We start from the raw sequence: 17,027 nt of genomic DNA, 5'->3' as shown, positions 1-17,027 counted from the left end.
CATTTTTCTATAGAAGATGGTTTTCAGGTAATATTTCATGTATTAGTGACATACTTTATGAAGATGGGTCATTTATGAGTTTGAATGACCTGCACGCGAAATACGGGATAAAAACACATTTTCTTGAATATAATGGCATTAAAGCAGCAATATTAGAATGGCTGAGAAAGATAAACAGAGATCCTAATAATTTATTAAAGGTAACTTATCCATATATTCCAGAGAAGGTTAATTCTCTACTGAATGCTAAAAAATCCCATGATTTCTATGAAATATTAATCAAACAAATAATTGAACCTTTGGGTAAAATCTCTTGGAATATCTAGAGTCTTTGACTTGAGCAATGGTGAATGGGAGAAAATCTTTTTACTCCCATTCAAAATTACAAAAAACACAAAACTTCAGTGGTTCCAATTTAGAATAAATCATAAAATACTAGCAACAAATTCCTTCCTGCATAAAATTAAAAAAATTGACAGTAATGTATGTACTCTTTGTAAAACAGAAACTGAAACAATTGAACACTTGTTGTGGGAATGTGAACATGTTCAGACTCTTTTAGAGAATTTTGCAGAGTACTGCTTTGATAGAATCCACTCTACTATAACCTTCTCAAAAAAGGAATTTTTACTAGGCTCTGTGAAGAAAACTGACAAGCTTAAAAATATTATTGCTCTACAAATCAAATATTACATTTATCTGTACAAATGTACAAACAGAAACATTTCCTTAGGTGGGTTGATATCCTCTATTAAGACAATGTATGAATTACAAAAATATATATCTTATAAAAATAATGAAAGAGAATCTTTTGATGAAAGCTGGAGACTTTTGAATGACTTATTTTCATAATTCTCTCTCTCTCTCTCTCCCCTCTCTCTCCTCTCTCTCTCTCCTCTCTTTCTCTCTCTCTCAATTTTTTTTGTAAAAAGAAACCATTGAAAATACAATAAATTATAAAAAAAAAAAAAAAAAGTTTCAGCTTTTCTGGCCCAGTGGTTCTTGAGAAGACGATTTTTCAAGATTTTTCCTTTATATTTTAATGTAAAACTTTGATTCCCTTTTTTGGCCCCACCCCATCCCTGGGGGTCATGATTTGAACAAATTAGAATCAACATTACTTCAAGATGCTTCCAAATAAGTTTCAGCTTTTCGCGAAGCGGTTTATAAAAAAGCGTAAACTGTTCCAACCCAGTTTATACCGTATAAAATGGGTAGCTATTAAATTCATTCCTTATAATTTAATTTTCATTCATTTGGTGTAAGAAAAAAAGATGACTGTCCTTAAAAATGACTTCAATTTACAAGTACAAAATTTGAATGTAACGTCAGGCGGATCGATACGTTTTTGACGCAAGTCATTGTGACGTAGGCAACCCATTTTATACGATATAAAGTAAATTTTTTATCCAATCAAATACAGCGTTACAACCAGAATTAAATTATTTATATATATTGGTATTTTTGTAGTAGAATTAAAAAATCTTTTAAATCACGTACAAGATATTAAGTACTGTACTTAATTTCCTGTTCCTTTTTAGCTCACCTGAGCTGAAAGCTCAAGTCAGGTTTTCTGATCACTAGTTGTCCGTCGTCCGTCCGTCTGTAAACTTTTCACATATTCAACTTCTTAAGAACCACTGGGCCAATTTTAACCAAAATTGATACAAAGCATTCTTGGGTAATGGGGAGTTTAAATTGTAATATGAAGGGGCAAGCCCCCTTATAAGACAATATAAAAGTTTAAGGTCATAAAGTTCAGTTGTTTAGATTGCTATTAATGTCTTTATCTAGTAAAGCATCCAAATATGAACAGATTTGTCAGACTCTGTATTGTCTTTATTTCGAGTTCAGTGGGAAATATCAAAGCAACGTACATGTACGAATGAAAATGAGTAATGTTAATTGATAACACGTCTCGTTATATCTAAATGTTAAATTGAAGGCCACAACAGGATACTTCTTCTTTTCATGTAGAAGGTTTTGAATAAACTCTGCTTCGTAAGTCCAAAATAAAGTCTGCTGATAAAGAGAAACAGTTAGTATCCATGGAGATTCCAATTGTTGGAAGACCAGATCTTCAAAAACTACATAGATATTGTCCAAAAACTACACAGATATTGTCAATAAAGAACTCAAGCAATATTTTTATAACAACTTGTGTGTAGAATCAGAATAAAAATTAACAAGGTACTCAGTAATGTTGAAGATGACCAAGCACAAGATATGAGAATTTCCGAATTTCATTTTTTATAAAAGAAGCAGTTAAAAATCTAGTCTTAATTTAATGTGGAGAATGATTGTATAAAGTGTTGAAAAGTCATACGTTTTGAAGCTATTGGCAAAATTTTGTTTTTTTCTAATTTTCTTGAGCTTTTCCCCTTAAAAACCGTATGCATTATTAGTGTTCATATGTTCAGGTGAAGCATGGATTACGTATAAGGTCATACTAAATATATGTACTACACAAATTTAATTGAAATTGCTATCTTTTTTACTTTACGATTTTTTTCTTGTCGTTATTAAATTTGGTTTGATTTATTGTTATATTAATTGAAAGTCTTCAAAGAGTTATTTTCAAGTACAAATTGTCGATAGTTTGGAAGTGATAAATAGAGAATGGTTTATAATATGTAATGTTAAAATACGCGAGTTTCGAGATTGTAACTCTCCTACGGTAGAGGCGCAAAAAGTATCCATATCAGTATGGAAGTGGGACAGGTTGTTAATGTATACAAACGTGCATAAATAAATGAACGATGGCTATGGCTTTTAAAATTCATTTAATGTTATAGAAAGATGATAGTGCTAAGCAATGATCATTCTGATGGTTTTATAAAGCTCTACTATACATATTTACAAAATTTGCTTTCAATTAGGATACTTGAAAACGAAAGAACGGTCATATAGTCTTTGCAAGAAAAACAATTTTTTGATTGTACAAACCTTTTCTAGAAAGTTATTGGGCTCTTTGAAGTTATAATAAGGAAAACAGTCATTCAGAATGCCGACATACAAATATGATCAGATGCGTGTGTATTTATTAGAGATGCATATCTTTTCCCTCGTTTGATAAGTTCTTATCCACTGATATTTTCTTTTGTTCCGATTTTTTGTTCGTAGAAAAAAAATTGAAGCCTTTAATTCGGTAATTTTCGTGTTGAAGAGTGCATTCCGACAATCAGTTATGATGGCACATCGATGATGTAATGTATCCAATATATAAATAACTGTCCCACCTGCCTGCTTACGCGGAAACAAAACTCCCCTCCGTAACGAAAGAGCGCACCAAGGAAGATAATCTCGAAACTTGCGTATTGCTTAATACTACATATTAAAAGGTGTACATTTTATCGGGGCTGGCCGACATAATGTACGCCACTTCGACGAGTGGAGCAAATTTAAAATCACAGAATTATAATTATTCTTTTTATCAGTCTTGATTTCGATTTTAACAAAGAAACTGACTTATTTCGCATATTTCCTGTTTTTAAACACGACGATTTTGGAAGGAGAGAGAGGCTTTGTCAAATACTCCTGAAGAACAAAGTCAATGTGGTTAAGGACAGTGAAGTAAACATTTTGATTGTTTGTTTGTATGTTGTTTAACGTCCCTCTCGAGAATTTTTCACTCATATGGAGACGCCACCACTTGCCGGTGGAGAGCTGCAAATTTTGTCCTATGCTCGGCACTTACGGCCATTGAGCAGTGAGGGATCCTTTTCGTGCAAGCAACTACTGCGACACGGTACCTCAATTTATACGGTCTCATCCGAAGGACCGGTCTCCACGTCCCACAGTGGGATTGGAACCCGCGACGTAAGGATCAACTCCTTACTTCGCGACTCTAGAGCAAATTTAAGAATTTTCTTAAATTTTATATCTACTCTTTTAACAACTCAATCAAAACAAAACGATTTGCAATCGGAAAACTCTAAAAAAACGAACTTAAAAGTAATTACAGTGAGGGATTGTCACAACAAAGTGCACATCAAGGCTGCATCACACGCTCGTCTGGAACTTTATGGTGCATCTCTAATTATTCATCTAATTATTCATTCGCGATGTCACAAGCTGTGAAACTGTGATATGAAACTACATTTTCATTGGAATAATTTACTGTATCCAAAATCCTTAATAATTTACAAAAAACCAAATATTTCCAAAAAGAAGTTATGGTAACCCCTTTCTGGTTCATAACATCCCTTCTCCTATGGTATTACAGGTTTTGATGGTCATATGCCTTACAGTGTGCAACAAATGACCCGGAAACAATTGACTCTGTATGGCAATAAAATTCCAAAAAGAAAGACACTGAAACCTACTTTGGATTCTTCAAGTCAAGTTGAACTACAGGCAAGGTTTGTTTTTCTCTTACACTGTGGAATACAGTTGAACTTCGGTATCTCGAACACTGATATCTCGAATACCATGGATACGTCGAAGTGATTTGGAAGTACAAACTACTCATTCGTCAAGTATTTTACTTGAGATAACGAGGTTTGAGTGTATATGATCTGGACACAATTTGACTACTGGATGTAGAGGCATGAATTTCATTCCAAATTCCAAAAGGAGGTGACCGCGACATACGTTTCGTTCATATTAAATTTTCCCCAAAGATGCATCAACGGATTAAGTTCTATAATCCTTGGTCTTACAGGCAAAATATGATCTGGACTCAATTTTATAATGCATGACTATAAAATTCCAAAATAAGGCCATCTTGTCCAAACTTGGGATTACGAACTATCTTTCCTCTATGATGTATCAACTGACAAGGTTTGATATTTTGGGTTTCACAGTGTGCAAGTTATGATCAGAACATGATTTGACTATGCCAATACACACTGAATTCCAAAACGAGGACACCTTAATTCTTACCAAAATTATCCCATAAACTGACAAGGTTTTATCATCTCAGGCCTAACGGTGTGATACTAATAAAGGGACAGGCTAGGCCCATGCCAGAATGATGAAAAAGGTTTTGACCGAAAGTGTAAAATAAAGTTTGATTTGTTAAAAAAATATTCGCTGTAAATGTAACATACGAGGGTTGTCCCAAAGTTCCGAAGACAAGCGTTGTTTTGTAGCAACCCGATGTCATAAATTAATGAAACTTCGTACATGAATTAAACAAACAATAACTAATTAATTTATGGGCAAACATTGAGTAATTACACAAATTAAGCCTATTTAAATAAAATAGGTCATTGTTTGGTGTAAGAAGGCGGCGCAGTACCCAAAAATTGCAATTAAAAATCGGTATATCATATTTAAAATCCTACGGAGAAGTATTTACGCCTCAGTATCTTGGGAATAGACATGAAAAATCTTAATATTGTATTATTAACTATCTTTCCTCAAATTTTGGTGTATATACTTTACGAATATGAATTTTATAACGTTTTATATACAGCGGTTTAAAATCCGACTTGTTGAAAAATGGCGGCTGCGTTGACACAGGCGGCACACTTGACTATGATCAAGTTTTTTGATCCTGAATTCACTCCTACAGAAATGTATCAGTCATAAATGTTTGGTACATTAGGAAATGTTTTCTGGTCCTCAGTATATCAAAATGACTGAAATTGTTTCTCTAGTTTTGTGAAGAACGGACTCTAAAAAAAAAACCAGGCCTAAGAATCGGTGGCACTGTGCAACTCCATTAAAGAATACAGATATCCCCGTAGCAACATAGAGTTTTCAAAATATTATTACTTCACACATGTATATGCATTACTTTGTTCATTTATTTTAAAGAGACACAGTGACGGAAAAAGGGGAGAATTGACAAAAGCAGAATTTTTGCATGACACATGCAAATTTTGTTCAATTCTTGAAGATATTAGGTTTCAGAAAATTACAAGTTTCAAAACCTAAAAAACCTACTTTATCATGTTTATGGAGAAAAATAAAAGTAAAAATAATTTTTGTTTGCCCCAACACAAAAATATTGCTTCACTAATCACTTCTTCCTCTTTATTGTACGCATGCGCAGAAAAGTTGAAGAATATCATGGTGTCAATTCCATAGATGAAAATGTCGGATGACCGAGGATTTTGATACAATCTTCAATAAAGATGATCAAAACTTATTCTTCACTTTCGCTTGTTGCAATTCACTGTTGTTTACAAGTTTCACGCTAAGAATAAAAGTCGCGTGACTTTGACATTGCTGACATTGACGATAACAACAAAGCGATAGATACAATCTTTGCTTTTCCGGCACTTACATTTTGCAGTTCTTTTCTTGCTTTATAGTGCAGTTGAGTAGTCAAAACTTCGCTTTATTCATATTTCATATAAATCTTTTGTTTTATGATACAATTATCTTAAAAGAAATACATGATTTTGACTCATTATGTAACTCTAATGTTTAATCATATCATAATGATTAAGATATTTAACATTTATATCTAGTATAATCTCTTTGATTAATTAAAGAATTTGATTCTTAATTGTAACTTGTGTAATTTCTCTAATTATCTGAACCGTGACATTTGTCTTTTTTGACGTCGGAGATTGCTTCGGGTGTTAGAGAACGATATCACTTCAAATCTTATTCCTCGAAATATTTTCAAGTAAACATGATAAAATTGTGTAATTTATCTGCCAAGAAAACACTTTATCCACAAAATTTTTAAGATACATTAATTTTTTTATATTTAAAAAGATATGAGCAAATACAATCTTTCATTAAGTCAAATGCTGACTGACTTTTTTTCATACTAATTGTTAGGCCATTATTTACACACTGAATTGTCGACGAATTTTTCCGTTATTTCCCGATCATGACAAGGAGCACACGGCGGGTGTGACCGGTCGGAAGGGGATGCTCACTCCTCCATGGCACCTGATCCCACCTCTGATGTCTTAGAGGTCTGTGTTTGCTCCGCTCCTATTTTGTAATGTTTAATGGACTTTTGAGCTCGAATACTGTTCGTTATCTCCACATATTTCATGAGCTCAGTCTAAGGAATTTTGGGACAACCCTCGTATATTTACTACAAAGAAAATGTGTTATATACAAGAGGCCCAAGGGCCTTAACGGTCACCTGAGTATAACACAACACTGTAAAGAATCCATAGAAGTATAGAACAACATTAACTGACAGATGAAGCAATGTTGCCTAAGAATTTCAAAAACCTGGTAAAAATATCCTTGATTATTGTAACTTGTTAAGACCCGAGTGATCTCCACAGGATTATACTTGGTTTTCCCAAGTCTTACAGGGATGATAATGAATGCAATATTATATAAATAGTGCACGTTTTTGAGGGTAACAGTTGACACCCCAAGGAAAACCATTGTCAACCGACGCGTCAGCGGAGGTTGACAATGGTTTTCCGAGGGGTGTCAATTTCAACTGTTACCCTAAAAAACGTGCACTATTTATTTTATTATACTGAATGTCTTATTGATTTCGGATGTCATTAAAAAAATTCGGAGATCGTCGTTAACTTCACGCTTAGAAAGCTTTCAAACTCCCCACTTCTATTTTTCTCAATAGGAAAGCTTCGTAAAAGATTTACCAACCTCTTTATTATTTGTTTGCTACTCAAAAAGTCCTTTATCACCTAAAGTTTGCACTCGCAAGGATGTTTCGTCTGTCGTTTGTCTTTTTCAAGTAAGCCACATCGGACGCAAGCTTTTACTGACGTCGTTTACTCGGTTTCTTTCAAACGCACAACCGACGTTCTGAGAATTCTACGGTGAACCGTACGCGCATGATTTGAACGCATGTGATATTTTCGTAATGTTACCCGTTGTCAAGTGTGTTGCTAACGCTGAGGGTAATATTACGGATTGTTAAATGTGTCTAAACCAATCAGATTTTAGTATTTAACATGAAAGTATAATAAATACAATTACAATGGACACTTGCCTATTGTGTAAGGTATTCAATATATACAGATAAGTTTTTGTCACTTGCCTAGTGCTACAATTCAGTACACACAGACTTGGATATACAACATGGCTATTTGCAACTTGTCACAAATTACAATAAGTCACCCTGACTCTCTGTGATTTTTTATTCACTTTGATAAAGTATAAAACAACTTCATCCAGTCTCTTGTCAACCATGACTCTCCCAGTGACAATAACTCATCTACCGTCAAACAGAACACCTCAGTGTAAACATACTATGTACAATTACAACTTTTGCTAAATATATAAATAATCTTTATGTCAATCTTTTATACTGCTTTCCAGGCAAGAATCTGACTTTGAGCATGCTTTGCTCATTTAAACCAAATATTCATTTTTATTTTGTTTCTATATATATATATTTCTTGTATTCTCATTTAATCAAAAAACCTGTTATTTAAATTATATAAAAGGATTTCTTGATTAACAACATCTAGCAAAGGGGAGTAACTCTCATTTCCTTCACTTATTACAATTGTGTACTCTGTTTGCCTCCTAGATACCCAGGAGCAAAAAACGCACATTAACTTATAATTTTATTTAATACAGTTACATTGATATTATTGCAATTTAGTTTGTTTGCTTAGTACTCAGGGGCAGAGGAGAAGATTTTCAAAGCATTAATGCATTTTTGCTAATTAATCAAAAGAGTCCCATCCAAGCACAAGAACCCCTGACCCTGGGGCCATGAAATTCACAATTTTGGAAGAGGCACTCTTTCTCATCAGAACTATGTATTTAGTTTGTTTGCTTAATACCAAGGGGCAGAGAAGAAGATTTTCAAAGCATTAATTTATTTTCAGTATATAATAAGTAAGCCCTCCCCCCAAATCCCTGACCCAGGGTCCATGATATTCACAATTTTGAAAGAGGCTCTCTTCCTCATCATAACTACTGTATAGGGGATTAATTTCACGGGTTGTAATTTTCACGTTTTTCTCTCCTCTGGCACGATCGCGGTTTGTTGAATTCGCGGAATCGGTATATAATAAAAGTTACCTCCCTTGTCTATATCCGTATCATAGCTAGAACGACATTAATCAGCGTTATGTATTCACTTCACGAAAAACAGGGTTGGTTTATATAAAATAGTTAGATTTAATAATTAATTAAAACAAGTGCAGTTATTAAAAGTCCTTGACTATAAACGTCGAATGACTTTCCTATATGCAGTTACGATGAGTGCATGTACACCCCAAGATCTTCTTTCCGAAGGGATAATACACCGCGGCGAAATATCACTGGAGGATAATAAATGTGTTAATGTATGTCGACGAAATAATATCCTTCCACATCTTCAGCAAGTTCGATAGTTATTTGAAAGATTTTTTAAAACCAAAATGATAATAAAAACTACTACGCATGATAATGCAGGTAACACATTAGTTACGCACGGGTACTGGTAATCAAAACCCATGACCCACGTGTTTTGATTCATGAAACATGTAGTGTTGGCTATTAAAACAGCGTTTTAACAAATACAGGTTATTATCTGCAGATTTGAATTAAAGTAAAGCGTGATAATTAAAATAATTGAATGACAAGTACTACTCGTAATTACTGAAATGACCATGTACTGCACGTATATATACCTATCGAAGCCTATTCTCGAATTTCCAAATAAGACATGAAGGTTATTGAAAACTAATTCACTGTTTCTTGATTTCACGGATTTATTAACACCGTGAATATAGCGAATATTAACACCGCGAGTTAATTTCCCCCTATACAGTATGTACTTAGTTCATTTGCTGAATACCCAGGAGCAGAGGAGAAGATTTTCAAAGAATTAATGCATTTACACTGTATAATCATTACAGCCACGTCCTATCACCAGACCTGACCCTGGGGCCATGGAATTCACAATTTTGGAAGAGGCACTCTTCCTCATCACATCATAACTTTGTACTTATTTTATCGGTTTAATACCTAGGAGCTGAGGAGAAGATTTTCAAAGAATTAATACATTTTCACTATATGATCATTAGAGCCCCGCCCTATCACCAGATCCCGACCCAAGGGTCATGAAATTCATAATTTTGAAAGAGGCTCCTTCTTCATCATAACTATGTGCTTAGTTCATTTGCTTAATACCAAGCAGCAGAGGATAAGAAGATTTTCAAAGAATTAATGCATTTTCACTATATAATCATTAGGGGGCCCGCCCTATCATCAGAAACTCTGACCCTGGGGCCATGGTATTCACAATTTTGGAAGTGGCACTCTTCCTCATCATAACTATGTACTTAGTTCATTTGCTAAATACACAGGAGCAGAGGAGAAGATTTTCAAAGAATTAATGCATTTTCACTATATAATCATTAGAGCCCTGCCCTTACACCAGAACCCTTGACCCAGGGGCCATGGAATTCACAATTTTGAAAGAGGCTCTCTTCCTCATCATAACTATGTACTTAGTTCTTTTGCTAAATACCCAGGAGCAGAGGAGAAGATTTTCAAAGAATTAATGCATTTTCACTATATAATCATAAGAGTCCCGCCCTAGCATCAGAACCCCCTGACCCTGGGGCCATGAATTGCACAATTTTGGTAGAGGGCCCAATGCTTATTACAATCATGCCAAAAGTTTGACTGCTTGATGTCCAGGAGTAAAGAAGATTTTTAAAGATTGCATCAATTTTGGTGGCTTAAGCCCCACCCCTAAGGCCCTAGGGGGGCAGGGACCATGAAATTCACATTTTTTGTTCCCCTTCACCCATAAATGCTATATGCCAATATTGGTTGAAATTGATCAAACGGTACTAAAGAAGAAGTTGAAAATGTTCAAAAGTTAACGCACGACGGACGACGCACGTCGCATGACGACGGACGAAAAGAGATAGCAATAGGTCACCTGAGTTTACTCAGGTGACCTAAAAATACTAGGAAGTAGAAATGAAAGTATGTAGTAATTGTTCATTAATCTATGTAACGTCTGTATATGTATATGTGAAAGCACAAATAAAATCTATGAATTAAAAAAAAAAGATATGTAGATGAACTGAAAATTATTGCCGAAAAGTAAAGTCATGCTGACGCCGGTAACATTCTTGCCGTGCGGCGAAAGACAAAACCTAACGTTTTGTTTATTTTTGTATTTTATATAACTGAATGAAATTTTAAGGCAAAACTCTCTATATATTGGAAAATTAACTTATATAAAATTTTGTTGATAACATTTAATAATTAAGGATTTTATAACAATTGTGGAATTATTTTTGGATCAACCCTCGTATATTGTCTATTGCTGGCCACAACATTCAAAAGATATCACCCGACTATTGCAAGATTGTACCCAAATTTGTGGTATGATTGATATATCGCTCTACTTCGTTTTAGAGACACGGACACACTGCTGTTGCAACCTCACTGACCACCATCAGAAACCACTTCAGAAATTCGATTGCATACAAAAAGGCAATTTGAGGGTCTTGTTTTGACACCAAGACATCTGCAAATATGGCTACATTAGGCAAAATGGCATATTAAATATACTTATGCCGATTTTATATACAGTTGAAAATATTAATTGGTGCGTTAGGAATTTTGTCTAGTACATATCTTTTAAAGGGAAGGACGAATTGTGAAGGTACAAACCCCTCTGTGTCGCAAAAATTCTGGATATGTTCCTTCTACATCCATTCTCCAAGAACGTGTTCTGAAAGAAATACGCAGCACTGTTATTTAGGCTATACATAAAGGAGGGTGTCCTAATTTATACGGGAAATGTTTACTGTGACATAATTCTTCATAATACCAGAAAATGAATTACTTGAAATTTAAACCAATAAAATGCTTATTCTATTTAAAGCAGCAGCACTGACCGGAAACTACAAGATATGTAGAAGCAATTCATCGCTTAAAATTTTAAATTAAGGTATGCCCTTGTGATCTTGATCTCCATGCAGTACACATTATATCTTCGTCTCAAGCCACGGTTCGGAGTCCGTATATAGCTCTCTGCTACCCGTGGCTGCTTGATCACATAATAATAATAATAATAATGTCGTAATCTTGAATAATTACGCCTCTATGCTGTGGCGTCATGTTCAGCCAATGAAAATAATTATTTTCATTGCAATTGAAATCCGTATAATGTGATTGGGTATTGAAAGGTCGCGTCAAAGTTTATTTTAAGACTATGCTTTACTTGCATTGGTCAATATTTTAATGAGCTACAAAATATTCTCTTTTCATTCAACCACTACCAGAATGGGTTGCGACGATGACTTTATATGCATTTATCACGTGACTGTCTAATCATGTGACCGAACTTAAAGTCAACACAGAGTTAGGTGCACTATGTTAATTCAATTAATACATAAGTCATGTGATGGTATAATAGATTTACAAAAATTGATTTAGTTTTAAAACAATTAAAAGGTATCTATTTGTACACTTCTTTTTCCGTTGATTTCTTCATGGTATTCCTTAAAATCTGCGTACAAGTGTAAAAAGTAAAAATCAAAACAACATGATGAATTGAAGGACAGACGCAACGTAGTTTTTACTTTATTTTTCCTTTCTCCTAATAATAAAAAGTTCCGATAATAATATGTAATATTTCACGAATTGGGTTCGATTTTTTATTTAGATTGCGTCCCTTGATAAGCTCTTTCGTGCGTTTTAGAATATCTTTGTTTGTAATGGAGAAAATTCGCCAAAAAAGTTGCTCATAATGCCAAGTCAGTTTGTCTCTAGTGTTTTAGTTCGTGTATTGGGTTGTATTGGTATTAATGACTCGGATCATCTATGTGGGTTTGTAGATACATTACCTATTTTTGAGAACTTTACCCAGGCTGCAAGAATTATAAACAAATAATTTATTATGCACAAATATTAACATTTCCAATGTCTTTGTCCGAGATAAAATTACAAATAGTAAAAATACTTGATTTCTACATGAAGCTACTGGTTCATTGATAGGCGTGGTAAAATTAAATCACGTGCGGGGCGGGACAGAGAGAGACAGAAGTAGGCGGAGCTTGTAGCACGTGATTTTACGGAATCAAGAACATGTAAATATAAGGAATAACTGTCAGATTTTTTGGTTTCATGATGATGATCAATCAATTGGCCTGCGTGATAATTTTATGCATAAACGCCTTCGGCCGAAAATTAGACAGTTATTCCTTAAACAAATAAACAATTGAACTTGCTGAAGGACCTGTGTGTGACTCTTTATGATACCAAGTCTGATGCTTTGGCTTCACAAACTCTTTCAGCACCTTTGTTAATGTCTAGCAATGTTATGTTGAAGCAATCCTTTTCTATAGAATTTGTTCTTGATAATTTGAATTTTTGGATGATGAAAAATATACATGAGATCCAAACATGCAATCATTGCAAAGTCTTATTGATAATACTATTTTATAGACGTTTACAGTGAACAAAATTTCAGAAACATGACTTCATTTTCAGCATATTTTCTTAGCTTACCAGAGAGACAAAGAAAACGGGGTAAGATCTCTGTTATCAGAAAAAAACTTAAGAAAAACCAAGAGTGACATGGAACTCAAAGATTATTCAGTAACTTCAGAATTATTCCATGAATATATAAATGCACAACAATTTACAGTGCTTTCTGTTGTATGTATGGGTGTATTGAATTTTCTCTCTTCAAAGAGAGGTTACTCAGGTATAAACAACTATGCAAATTGGATTTCCACATATATCACAGAAAAAAAGTTGGTTTCATATGTCGAAAACTTTAGAGTTTCATTATCTATTGCTGAACTTCTCTTCTAAGGAATAAAGTTGAAGAAATACTAGCTAAAAGGTATGATTGTGCATTTTTGTATATTTTACTTTGAAAAACACCAAATTTTCATCATGTTATCTTTTCAAAAACCCTTGTAATATATTTTGATTTTTTTGTCAAAGAACATCTGAGGGTACCTTCATTTTAAATTAAGAATATATTGAAAAATTACCAACAGGTAGTGTACGTTGCGTATGACCTTAAAATAAAAAAAAGAAACGGCCGTAAACAAATAGACAGATGAATATACCGGTCTTGTAGAGTAGGCTTTCCCCTCTAAAATCTTTTCCCTCGGAACATTGGCTCTAGAGTAGGATTTTCCCCCTGAAAAATAGGCTCTAGGGTAGGATTTGTCCCAAGGAAAAATGACTCTAGAGTAGGAATTCTACTAAGGAAGTCCCACATCAGTTTCTCGCTTAAAGTCATAATTTCGTGAGTTCTATGATCGATACAATGACCTTGTCAGCAAATACAATCTATTATTGACAAATGCTGACTGACGTTTTTCATTCTAATTGTTAGGCCATTATTTACACACTGAATTGTCTACGGATTTTTCCGTTATTTCCCAATGATGACAAGGAGCACACGGCGGGTGTGACAGGTCGGAAGGGGATGCTCACTCCTCCATGGCACCTGTTCCCACCTCTGATGTTTTAGAGGTCCGTGTTTGCTCTGCTCCTGATTTTTATTGTTTAAAGGGACTTTTGAGCTTGATTACTGTTCGTTATCTCAATATATTTCATTCAATATTCCGGGGGGAAATCCTACTCTGTGTAATAGTTATAGAGTGTGATTTCCCTCAGAACAAATCCCCTTAACAAAATATCTTGGCTTTACTTATGTATGAGGGGGGAGGGGAGGGGGTCGACATATTGTTACAAGTGTCCCTTCTTCAAAATGGCGACAAGTTCCATTGAAACATGAATAAGAAAATTGAAAATTTTAAATCTCAATTTTTGAGTCTTCAGAATCTTATTCTTTTGATCAAGTCAAACTTGTTTCTGAAAAAAAATATATTGGTAAAATGCAATCGGTTGGACAAATTCTTAACTGTGTCCATTGAAACAAAAAGAAATTTGTATTCTCTACAAGGTTCTGGTTTTTAAATATCCAAAATAGCTGTCTTTGAAATGGAACTAAAAATGGGTCATTTATTCCTGAAAAAAAATGAAATTTGGAAAACTTAAGGAAATCATTTGCTCTATGCTTCCAAATCTAATATTACACCGCTGGGTTGAGGGGACATATATAGTTCGGCTTGCAAAAGCAGTGTTTCTTGTATAATTGTTTTGTTTTTGGCCTTTTGTGCTCCCGTAATCAAGATTACGGGGGGATATAGAGTATTGTGCCATTACTGATCATCCAAATTCAATTTTCATTACGTCACCTTGAATTTTCACACGAGTTCATCGGCGCTGTGACTTTTAACCATGGCGTCAATGTTGACTGAATTAGTAAATATTTCTTATAGCGTATCCACGTGACTGTCACATATCACAATTACGTAGCAAAAATTATTTTCGTCTGCTGTGTATTTCTAAAATTTTTTTTAAAAAAAAATGACTACCATGCGTAAAGAATTGAGTACTGATGAGAAAGAAGTTATAATTTCTCTGTACCTTTCGGGATTAAAGCATTCGGAGATAGCAAGGAGATTATTAATACTTAATTAATAATAATTAATAAAACAATAAAATCTGTAGTGGACCGGTATCGAAAGCGGGGAAATGTAGAAAACATTTCGAGGAAAGGAAAGCAGGCAAAATTAAGTGACAGAGACAGCCGACGTCTTTTAAGGTTAGTAAAAGAAAACAGAAAGAGAAAATTATCAGACATAACAGCCTTGTTCAATGAAAACAGGGACTCTGCTATATCTAATCGGACCGTTAAACGAAATTTATACAAACAGGGATATTTAAGAAGGGTTGTTCGAAAGCGCATCAGAATTCGCGAAGCGAACAGAAAAACACGGCTCTCCTGGTGTAGAAACAGATACAAAACTATAGATAATTATTGAAAAGAGTAATCATTAGTGATGAATGCAAAGTGGACGTTGGGACTAATAACCGTGTTTTATTTGGAGAAAGGTGGGTGAAGAGTGGAGAGAGCCCGAATCGTTCAAAAATAGTTCAAGAATATAAATTACAGAATAAAAGGCACATTCAATGGTTTGGGTCCTAATTTTAATGTTATTGAAAATATATGGTAAAGACTGAAAAGAGAACTGAAAAAACGACAATGAAATATTCTTGTGTCAAAATCAGCTGGAGGCATATCGACGTATCTGGATAAATATCCCAATTTATTATGTTCAGAACTTATACAGGTCAAACCCCCTGACGAATACAGAGAGTTCTAAGGTCAAAAGGCCATATAACTAAATGTTAAGGTAAAAAAAAATTATAATTTTACTTCTCTGTTTTATTTCTTAGAAGCGTCTTGTAACTACTGCGGACATTTTACATTTGGACGATCACTAATGGCATGTAGTTCTTGCTTTGTGCGTCCGTCTGTCTCTCTTTTTGACTGTTTATCTGTTTGTCCGCAAAAACTTTAACCTTGACCAGAACTTTTGATTGGTTGGAGCTATGGCTTTCATATTTCACCTGTACATTTCTTGTGACAAGACCTTTCCTTGGGTAATAACATTTTTGACCTTGAGTTTTACCCACTTTTGTTTGATTGTTTGTTTGTTTGTATGTTGTTTAACGTCCCTCTCGGGAATTTTGCACTCATATGGAGACGCCACCACTTGCCGGTGGAGAGCTGCAAATTTTGTCCTATACTCGGCCATTGAGCAGTGAGGGATCTTTTTCGTGCAAGCACCTACTGCGACACGGGACCTCGGTTTATACGGTCTCATCCGAAGGACCGGTCTCCACGTCCCACAGTGGGATTCGAACCCGCGACGTAAGGATCAACTCCTTACTTCGCGACTCTAGAGCAGGCGCTCTAACCACTGCGCCACGCGGGCGACCTACTCACTTTTGCAAAATTTTTACCAAACTTTAACTTCGGCCATAACTTTTGAATGGTTGCTGCTAGGGCTTTCATATTTCAACAGGTATATTCCTTGTGACAAGACCTTCCTTTGGACACCATTCCTTTTGACTCTTTGATCTTGACCTTGGAGTTTGACCTACTTTTGAAAAAACTTTATCCTTGCCATAACTATTGAACTGTTGGTGTCAAGGATTTCATTTTTCACAGATGTATTCCTTGTGACAGGCAAGATCTTTCTTCCGGTACCAACAGTTTTGATTTCTTGACCTTGACCATGGAATTTGATTTGCCTTTGAAAAACTTTCAAAACCTTCGCCATAAGCTGCCA

At 34.7% G+C, this 17,027-nt stretch overlaps 1 protein-coding gene across 1 annotated transcript in view; it reads right to left on the bottom strand.

Annotated features, from left to right (window-relative positions):
- The window catches only part of LOC133191044 (allene oxide synthase-lipoxygenase protein-like), a gene marked incomplete at its 5' end in the record, with an annotated part of 33,528 nt that overhangs the window by 15,371 nt on the left and 1,130 nt on the right, over positions 1-17,027 (bottom strand). Inside the window, one exon of the mRNA XM_061326705.1 lies at positions 11,530-11,590. Coding sequence (XP_061182689.1) covers positions 11,530-11,590 — 61 coding nt within the window. The remainder of the gene's footprint in view (positions 1-11,529; positions 11,591-17,027) is intronic.

Source organism: Saccostrea echinata, unplaced genomic scaffold, assembly GCF_033153115.1.
Source record: "Saccostrea echinata isolate AGI-Se365-2 ecotype Australia unplaced genomic scaffold, CSIRO_AGI_Sech_v1 ptg000023l, whole genome shotgun sequence".
NCBI classification, from domain to species: Eukaryota; Metazoa; Mollusca; class Bivalvia; order Ostreida; family Ostreidae; genus Saccostrea; species Saccostrea echinata.
Note: the sequence above shows the minus strand (reverse complement) of the source record. Positions and strands in the feature narration are given on the sequence as shown.